Here is a 10594-nt window from a genome sequence, read left to right as displayed (position 1 = left end):
GTTCAGGTTCTGCCAGGGCCACTCAGATCTAGACTTCATTACAGCCTTGATTCAAACATGGACAAAAGAGTTGAATTCCAGAGGTGAGGTGAGAGTGACAGCCCTTGACGTCAAGGCTTCATTTAACCATGAATGGCGTCATGGAGACAAAACAAAACTGGAATCAATAGGTTTCGTGGGAAATGTCTCTGTTGATTAGCGTTATACCTGACACATAGGAAGATGGAAAAAAGACAAAGTTGCTGGAAAAGCTCAGCAAATCTGGCAGCTTATGTGAAGAAAACATCAGTGTTAACATTTTTACACAGGAAAATGGTCATAGTAGTTGGGGGTCAGTCATCTCAGCTTCAAGCATCACTGCAGGAATTCCTCAGGGTAGTGTCTGAGACCCAACCAAGTTCAACTGCTTCATCAATGATTTTCCCTCCATCATAAGGTCACATGTGGAAACAGAAATGCTCAGACACAGCAACAACTAAAGTTCAAATGCAACAAGATCTGGACAATATCTAGGCTTGGGCTGACAAGTGGACGGGAACATTTGCCCACTCAAATGCCAGGCTATGACTATCACCAATGAGAGACAACCTAGCAACTGCCCTTTGATGGTCAATGTTGTTACCGTCACTGAATCGCCCACTATCAACATCCTGGGGGTTGTCATTGATCAGAAACTCAACTGGACTCACCACATTAACACTATGGCTACAAGAGCTGGTCAGAGGCTAGGAATACTGTGGCGAGTAACTCACCTCCTGTCTCCTCAAAGCCTGTCCTCGATCTACAAGGCACAAGCCAGGAGTGTGATGGAATACTCCCCACTTGCCTGGATGGGTGCAGCCCCAACAATACTCTTGGAACTTGACACCATCCAGGACAAAGCAGCCCACTTGAGTGACCCTACATCCACAAACATTCACTCCCCCCACCACTGATATTCAGTAGCAGCAGTGTGTAATTTCTACAAGATGCACTGCAGAAATTCACGAATGATCCTCAGGCAATATCTTCCAAACCCACATCCACTGGGCTGGTGAGGGAGGGCAGCAGTGGGTGGTGAGAGCGGGGCCGGTGAGGGGGCAGTGGGCAGTGAGAATGGGGATGGTGAGGGGGCAGCAGTGGGTGGTGAGAGTGCGGAGGGTGAGAAGGGGCAGCAGTGGACAGTGAGAGTGGGGCCGATGGGAGGGGGCAGTGGCCGGTGAGAGCAGGACGGGTGAGAGGGGGCAGTGAGAGTGGGGCCGATGAGAGGGGGGGCAGTGGGCGGTGAGAGCAGGGCCGGTGAGGGGCAGCAGTGGGCTTTGAGACTAGTTCTTTTGCATGGTGGTGGAGGTGGTAGCCTCCTGGAGATCGTAGTGATCGGAGTGGCGCCCGCATTACTATGGAGGTGGGACTTGGGATTCTGAGATCCAGACTTTTTTTCCCTTCTTAACTTTTGGCTCTGTTAAATCTTTTAATCTTCGCTTTTGTAACTGAGTTGGTGCCAGCGAATGGAGGCTTTGTGCACTTTTCACTGTATTTATATATTCCTATACTTCTTACATGTGACGTATAAATCTTAATCCAAAAAAAATTCATAACCCTGTGAGAAGAAATTTCTCCTCATTCTCGCCTTAAATGGGCCACCCAATATTTTGAGATTTTTCCCCTTGGCCCTCAGCACTTCTGGAAGGGAATGGGATGGAGAGGAATATGAGTGATGGGTTAATTATGTCTGCTCAGGAAGAATGGGGGTGGCTTCACTGCATTTTCTGTTTCTCATTTTGAGCTGTCCCAAGGTCTGTCCACCTCCCTATCCTGGAATCCCACCCTCTCTGACCTTTCCCATCCCACTTCTCCTGCTTTACCAGGACTGGTGCCTCTATTTGTAAACATCAAAAAAAATTGCATCAGCTACATCTTTTAATTTTTTTTTAATTCAAATGCATTGTGCCAGAACAATAATACATGAGTCACTTTAAGCAATAAACGCACATGAACTTGATGCATAGATTTAGGAATTGATAACCTAAAAAATGAAAGCCTTCTCACAGGATTGGTTGTTCACAGTAGATGCCCGATAGCTTTAAGCCTACATTAAAATAATCCAGCCTTAATATATTACATTTCTTTTGCATTTATGTTTATTACTGATTAAATTAATGATTTTCAGTATTTGTTCATGTACTACACATTTGTGCGTCAGTACCAAGAGACACTTTGTCAGTCCTGATACTCTTAAATTCTGATGATAACTGGGGAGTTTTCTTAGTCCTGATGCTTTGGGACGCTTTAAGGTATCTGAAATTTAGTGGGCAATTTTGCATGCATGGTCTTCAGCCGACCCAGTGTTTGCTGCACCTATGTGATTCTGTGCAGACCCGGAATGACCTCCCTTTGGAAATGAGTGAGTTTGGGTTGGACAGGAGACTTTTGCATCAGACAAGCAAAGCATAGAAACTGCATGAAGGAGAGAAGAAAGCATCAGTGAGGCTTGAGGCCTAGATTCCTCCCGGGCCCTTGAAGACAGGAGCCCCAAGTATTTTTTAAGTCTTGAACCTGCCTCACCTCTTTGACTCGATTTGAGGAACTAAGGGGTCAGAAGGTAAATTCTGGAAAGGGAACAAACTTATCTTTCACTTCTCAAACATCCATCTGCACATGGCCCTCCACTGTAGGTCACTGAAGGTAGTGAATCTTCTACTGAATCCTGTTTTTGGATAGTAGCCTGTAGGCCCCAAAGTCAGTGTTCCTGTTGGATTTCTTTTTCTCTCTCTTGGTGCAAGGCCCTATCATGAAGGAGGGGGTCTATGTGCCTATTACTCTGTAGGCCTTGGTTAATGAGATTCACAGGTTTGAGCTAAGGTTTATGGCACACACAAGTTTATATAGTGAGTGTGTTCCTTGGGAGCCAGGGAGCTGAGAAACTAACAGCATCTCTATCGGCTCAGCTGTAGCAATAAACAAGAGTGCTCTTCATAACTGCAGGATTTCCCAAAGGATTTTACACCCAGTTAAACACTTACTTGAGGAGCAGCTCCTGTTGTAATCCAGGAAGTGAGCAGCCAATTAGTAAGGCTGCACAACTGTAATGTGATAATGACCAAATAAAGTTTTTTATAGTTGATGATAGTTGAGGGATAAATATTGGCCGGGCCACCAATGGTAATTTCCATGCTCTTCTTCGAAATAGGCCACGGCCTCTTTCGTATCCAGCCAAGAGGCAGAAAGGACTTGATATTTCATGGGAAAGACAGTGCATTCAACAATCCAACACCCCTGCAGTGCTGCTGAGAAATGTAATTCTCATTTTATACTCTCAAGTTCTTGGAGTAGGGATTAAACTCACATTCAATGTGGTCAATATCAAGTGACCGACAGGTATCATACAGATTACAGAGGAAAGTTATTCTTTGTGCTATTAGGTGAAGGGAAGCCACAAAAATTTGGACGATATATCCCTGGTGCAAAAAAGGATCAATTACTTCATATTAACTTTTGAAATATTCAGCAGTTCAGGCAACGATTGGGGAGACAGAAGAAAACCTGCAAATATTTGTTATCTTAGAGCCTTTCTTAGAGCTGAAGCTTATTGCAGACAGACATCATATGAAAAGGAACCTAGCAAGAGGAAAAGGGGAAGGGGATCAAAGGTAAAGGAGGAGACAGTGGCACCTTACGCTGGCAAAGTGGAGAAGAGTATTGACCATCTTCCTACGCTGCTGGTCCTTTGTCCAGGCTGAGATTGCTCTAATCCAGGTGGCAGCCTCAGACCAGGCTGGCACAGTCTGCTGCCATGGCCTCTGCTAGTGGTTTTGGAATAAGAGGAAGTCCCACCTGTGCACCAACCCACTGAAAAGGATAATCTCGGTCTTTGCCCATGAAGTGAGGCACTGACTTCTCCATGCCTGCTATGTTCCAGGCTGGTATCAGGAACCTTGAAAGGCCAGCTCTGGACTGATGGTGTTTGTCCAGGTGAAAACATAGGCTTTTGTAGATGGCACTGGCAGAAGGGATGCTGGTGAATTCTGGGATACTAAGCAGTGAATGTTTCTGGGAACAGCCTGTGACAAAGTGGAGGCAAAGCCAAACTTGAGAGGCACCAGGTGGGGCAGGGTAGCTCATCAATGAAGCAGGTTTGGTAAAGTAGGATGAGAAAACCCTCGCAGTGAGAAACCTCCAAATAATTCAATGCAACGCAGCCTTAACCAGAAAAAAAAAGCATGAATTTCTTTTAGGTCTCCATTATTGTTTTATCCTCAACAGTCAGGTCATTTGGTTTAAAAAGTTGCCTAAAAATATTTTCAGTAAATGAGCTAAAAAGAGGCAACCTATTTATGTATAAAAGGTAAAGCCATCACTGTCCTACTAGACCAGAGGTCTGCTCTTTCATTCGAGAGACAGAAAAAGAGAGAGCGAGAGAGAGAGAGAGACGATTGGTGATGGTTTAACTTGAGAGTTACGGTGCCTCAGGCAAAAGGAGAGATTGAGAAGGACAGTGGCCTCAGTAGGAATTGAGCCTACATCACTCACAAGCCATGCAGCCAACAGAGCTGCATCATAAATCCTGGAATATAGTTTTACATATATAAAGTGTTTCACAAATTAAGTGAAGGCACAAAATGGATTAAGATGAATGCGCATTAACAGAGGTAAAATGATGCTTCACAGACAATAAAAACAGCAGATACTCAGTCATTTCAGAACATTTTGTCTATTACTATCAAACCGACAAGCCAGTAATATTCGGCAATACGAATGGACCTGAGAAATATAAAGCACATTTTTAAAATATAGGAGATGTACTGGTATTTTCAGTGTTTTGATGATTGTGATTTAATGTAGTTTTAATCTTATGTCAAGGCAATCATGCTGTAGCAGTACATTTGTCACATGACAGATAATTTTAACCTAACACGCAGACCAATGATTGGGTGGAACATTCATTGGGTTAAATTGGTTCCAGATCTTTCAACAGTGACAATTGCTTTACTTTGTGCATGCCCTTTAGAGATGGCAAAATAGCTGTGTTGGCATAGGTGGTTCAAAGTGAGGAAGCTCAGAACTGAAGTTACATTGTGAAGGAAGTGGGCTGGTATTAAACTGTGCCCCAAGGGAATAAGGCATGGCATGAGGAATGACCAAAGCCAAAATAGAGAAAAGTGCAGGACAAACTCAGCAAGTATGGCTGCATCTGTGGTCAGAGCAAGAGCAAGCCCAATATGAGTCTTCTTCAGAACTCTGAAGAGCAGCCATTTTGATTTTGAAACATTAACTTTGCTTCTATCGCCACTGATGTGTGCCAGACCTGCTGAGATTTTCCACAACCTTCCATTTTTATTCCACAAATTTAACATTTGCAGTCATTTTCCTTTCATTTAGTGAGGAGCTACTCAACTTGGGGAGAAACTAATGTATTTAATTTTACCAGCAGGCATCTTGAATCAGTCTTCCAAAGTGAGCTTACCGAAGTCAGACATTTCACATGTATGGCCACAAGGAAGGGCATGGCTGGCTGGGAGTGAAAAACAATCGTGATTGTAGACTGATAACAGCTTACAGCAATTCCACAGAGCTGGGAGGGCTGGTCTTGCTTCTGTTGGGTCCACATTAAGGTGAGTGAAAAGAGAACAAGTATAATTTTGCGGACCACCAGTTTGACCTTGAATGGACCTTAAGGTTGCAGGGCACATACAACCTACACTGAATCTTTCAGCAGTTTTTGACATATTTAGCACTGGCACCACAAAACATGGTGCTTGATGAGCATACCTGGAAGGACTAACGGTTGAATGAGATGAAATACAAAACTGCTGAAAGTGCTGGAGAAACTCAACAGGTCAGGGAGCATCTGTGAAGACAGAAACAATGTTAATGTTTCAGGTTGAATATGATACACTTTCAGAAATGGAAGCGGGTGATGGGTTTTATGCTGCTTAGAAGAAGGGGCAGTGGAATATGAAGAACAGTTGGTAAGCGTGCCTTGGAGCAAAGAGAAAGGGGAGTGCCAGTGGAAGCAGAGAAAAGACATAGATGAAGAGCAGGTATTACTGGTGATAGCTGATAGCCAAAAATAGGTCAAGGGTGGCACGATGGCTTAGTGGTTAGCACTGCTGCCTCACAACACTAGGAGCCAGCTTCCAGCCTTGGGCAACTGTCTGTGTGGAGTTTGTACATGCTCCCGTGCCTGTGTGGGCTTCCTCTAGGTGCTCTGGTTTCCTCCTACAGTCCAAAGGTGCGCAGGTTAGGTAGATTGGCCATACTAAATTGTCCATAGTGTCCGGGGGTGTGCAGGTTATGTTGAATAACCATGGGAAATGCAGGGTCACAGAATAAAGTTGGGAGCGTGGCACTGGGTGGGCTTCTCTTTGAAGGTTCAGTGTGGACTCAATGAGCTGAATGGCCTGCTTCCACTCTTTAGGGATTCTTCAATTCTACCTGCTGAGAGCAAACCCATACGAACAAGGCACTGGGAATGAAGGGATTGGGTAGGAGGTCTAATCAAAGTAGAAGAAAGAATTCATAGTGAATAAATACATTCCATTCAATTTCAAAGAAGACTCTCATTGAACTCAGACATTAACTCTGTTTCTGTCTCCCCAGGTGCATTCAGACCTGCTGAGTACTTTCTGTTTATATTCCAGATCTCCAGAAAAGGCAGCACATTGACTTTACTTAAACTGAGTAGCTATCCAAGCACTTAGAAGCCTCCAGCAGGGTAAGACTCATTTCCAGGAGGTTATGCCCAGGAATTGGTGCTGCCTCTTACACCTAACTTGAATTTTGCACCAAAGCAACAGGCAAGATCGGGAAGAATTCCTCTCCCTCTGCTTACAGGGGAGCAAGGGAGAAATTCAGTGATCTCACTGTGGACTGACACTGATCCAGTTTGTTTCATGGTACAGTACTACATTCTTAGCTGCCCAGACAAAGACAAACAGCCTACAGAAACTGGGGTTACAATGGATTGCCATTGCACTACATTGAAACAGGTTTAAAACATGCTCTATATACAGAAAAGAGCAGAGCCAAGATCTGAAACCAGCTTCCCATACAGACTGGTGGGTTCAAAGGGAAGTAGGTTCCTTATGTTGCAAGAAGTCCTTCAGTAGCTTGGGTAATTCCAGCTGTGGAATGAACTGTAAGCGGGCTCTTCCGAGACAACCTCGAACACACAGGCGACACAACTGGCACAGGGAGCTCGGTGTTGCTGTAATTAAAACATCCCGAGGTAAGTAGCTGCCAGAAAATAATGGCATATACATTTGTCATTGCTCATGATCACATTACTGGTATATTGGAACACTGAAACTCCGACAATGTCAGTTTAAAATGTGTCATCCCTGATATTCATAAAGAATGGAATTCTCTCATTTGATTTCTCAGACTTTGTCCTCTCATTTAAAACTCTCCTTAACACTATCCTGTTGTTTTCATATGTACTTACATCATTCAATATCAAACTTCATATGACAACACTCCTGTGAATCACCCTCAGATGTTACACTACATTAAAACCAATATTTAAAAGCTGGATCAAACGTTAATTTTACATCTGTCATCAATAGATTTAATCAAGTTTTATTAACCCAAATGTGTTCAGGTTTAAATTTAAAGATGTTACACTCCATCAGAAGCACTGTTTACAAGCTGGATCAGTTACGAATTTTAAATCTGTGAATGCTAAATCTAATAGATTTTTATTAACCAAATGTGGTCAGGTAGAAATTTAAGAATCTGGGCTTCTGCTGCAAATCAGGTATGATCTCATTGATTGACAGAACAGGATTGAGGCCTAAATTGCTTTACCAATATTCAGCACCACTATTGGAAAACTTTCTTGCTGTTATGTGGCATTCCCTTTGCAATAAATAACATTTTATTTGCCTGCCCTAATCACTTGCGACACCTGCAAACTAACTTTATGGGATTTCTGTAACTGGAACTCAGATGGGGTGGTACAATGGTTAACACTGCTTCCTCAGAGCATAAGGGGCCTGGGTTCAATCCACAGTCTTGGGTGACTGCCTGAGTGGAGTGCGCACTTTCTCCCTGTGTTTGTGTGGATTTCCTCTGGGTGCTGTGGTTTCTCCAAATCCAAAGATGTGGAGGTTAGGTAGATCGGCCATGCAGTTGGTGGGTGGGATGCTTGTTGGAGAGTCAGTGTGAACTTGTTCGGTCAAATGGCCTGTTTCCACGGCAGAGGGATTCTATGATGACCTCTCGGTACCACTGGGCCCTGAAATCTCCCTCTGTTCAAATAGTCTACTGTTTTTTAAATCTTCCTGCAAAACAGAAACATTCACTTTACAGATCTAATACCCAATTTTTGCTCACTCACTTCATCTGCCAATATCCATTTACAGACTCTCTCCCTCGTATTGACAACTCAGTTTCCTCAGTATCTTGGTTTCCGTGGTAAACTTAGCTACCATATATCCAGTCCCTTGATCCAAGTCACTAATAACAGATTGTAAGTAGTTGGAGGCACCAGCACTGATCCTGCGATAGTCCATGAGTTACTGCATGGCAAACCAAAAAAAGGGACAACTTATCTCTAGACTCTACTCCTGATGGCTAACTAATCCTTTATCCATGCTGACATGTTACCCTCCATGCTGTTATCCTGTGAAACAACCTTTGATGAGGCACATTATCAAATATCTTTCGAAATCCAAATATGTGCTCATCTCTATCCACTATGAATGTTATCTTCTCACAAACTTATTGCAACATGAGTTTCCTATCAAAAAGCCATGTTGGATCTGTTTGATCACATCACTGTTTTTAAAGCATCCTGCTATAAATTACTTAATAATGGATTCTTGAACCTTCCTTGTGGTGGATGTTAAGCTGACTGGCCTTCCTGCAGTCTACATCCTTCGCTACTTGATAGATTTATCTTCCTTTATTCTATGGGATTAGATAAGGTAGAGGCAGGGAGGTTGTTTCCACTGGTGGGTGAAAATAGAACATGGGGTTAGTCTTAAAGTAAGCGGGAGCAGATTTAGGACTGAGGTGAGGAGGAACATCATCACCCAAAGGGTTGTGAATCTATGGAATTCACTGCCCAATGAAGCACTTGAGGCTAACTCTCCAATTTTTTTAAGGTAAAGACAAATAAATATTTTGAACAGTAAAGGAACTCAGCGTTATGGTGAGCATGTGGATAAGCGGAGCTGAGTCACGTAAAGATTCGCTATAATCTGACTGAATGGGAGAGCAGGCTTGATGGGCCAGATGGCCTACTCCTGCTCCGACTTCCTATGTTCTAGGACCTGTCATTTCTAGAGGCCACATGACACTGATGAAAGAGCACTGCTCTGAAAACTTGTGATTTCAAATAAACCCGTTGGGCTATAACCTGACGCCGTATGAATCTTGCCACAGCTGATGGGTGGAATTTGAAATTTGTACGGATGTGGAATTAAGAGTCTAATGAAGACTATTGTCAATCGTTGGAAAAACTTACCTGGTTCACTAATGTCCCTTAATAAAGGAAACTGCCATCCTTACCTGGTCTGGCTGACATGTGACTCCAGGCCCACAGCGATGTGGTTGACTCCCAATTGCCCTCTGGGAAATTAGGGATAGACAATAGTCTAGCCAGCGATGCCCTCATATCATCAAAGAATAAAAAGAAAAGCATTTTACCTTCATAATGCAGAAGCAACCTGTCCACTGGGCTACTGGTGACAGCGACATCAATAGGCCTCTCTGCTTCTGCATTTCTGGCACTAATGTCTGCTCCAAACTCAAGCAGCATCTTAACGATTTCTGGATTGGACTGGCGGGCAGCAGCATGTAAGGGAGTCTCCAAATGTTTGCCTTTCTGGACATTGGCACCTGCAGTACAGATACGAAGCAACACATGACACAAGAATGAATTCACTTCTTTCAGGTGAAGTAAAGAAAAAGCAAGTGAATTTATATTTTACTTTTCAAAGCCTAAGGGCATCCCAAAGTGCTTTAAATCTAATGAAGTACAGGTGTGGTCATTATTATAAAGTACGAAAAGGGCAGCCAATTCGCTTATAGCACGCACACCCAGACTGCAATGTAATATTGATAAAGCCAACAGGCCATAGAGGTATACAGCAGGGAAACATGCCCTTTTGCCCAACTAGTCCATGTTGATCAGATTTCCTGAACTGAACTAGTCCCACTTGCCTGCATTTGGCTCATATCCAACTAAAACTTTCCTATCCATACACCTGTCCCGATGTTTTTTCAGTGTTGTAACTTTACGCACCTCTACTGCTTCCTCCGGCAACTCGTTCCATACACTCACCACCCTTTGTGTGAAGATATTGCCCCTCAGGCCCCTTTAAAATCTTTCCCCTCTCACCTTAAACCCGTGCCCTCCACTTTTGAACTCCCCTACCCTGGGAAAAAGACGTTGGCTATTCACCCTATCCATGGTCTTCATGATTTTAGAAACTGCTATAAGGTCACCCTTCAGTCTCCTACACTCCATAGAAAAAGAATCCCAGACTATCTAGCCTCTCCTTTTGACTCAAGCCTTCCAGTTTCAATAACATGCTGGTAAATCTTTTTTTCAGCTTTTTGAGTTTAATAATACACCATTGTCTTGTACATGATGTGGAGACGCTGGCGT

General features: G+C 43.4%; 1 protein-coding gene across 3 annotated transcripts in view; it reads right to left on the bottom strand.

The window, feature by feature from the left end:
• Positions 1 to 1895: 1895 nt before the first annotated feature.
• The window catches only part of asb5b (ankyrin repeat and SOCS box containing 5b), a 56079-nt gene continuing 47380 nt past the window's right edge, over positions 1896 to 10594 (bottom strand). For all 3 annotated transcript variants that reach the window (XM_048527520.2, XM_048527522.2, XM_048527521.2), the window contains exons 6-7: positions 9631 to 9822; positions 1896 to 7186 (exon numbers count right to left, since the gene is read on the bottom strand). In XM_048527520.2, coding sequence (XP_048383477.1) covers positions 7044 to 7186; positions 9631 to 9822 — 335 coding nt within the window. In that variant the 3' untranslated portion in view covers positions 1896 to 7043. The remainder of the gene's footprint in view (positions 7187 to 9630; positions 9823 to 10594) is intronic.

The sequence above is a fragment of the Stegostoma tigrinum genome, chromosome 3, assembly GCF_030684315.1.
Source record: "Stegostoma tigrinum isolate sSteTig4 chromosome 3, sSteTig4.hap1, whole genome shotgun sequence".
Lineage (NCBI taxonomy): Eukaryota > Metazoa > Chordata > Chondrichthyes > Orectolobiformes > Stegostomatidae > Stegostoma > Stegostoma tigrinum.
The sequence above is the reverse complement of the archived record's forward strand: the minus strand, read 5'-3'. Positions and strand labels throughout refer to the sequence as shown.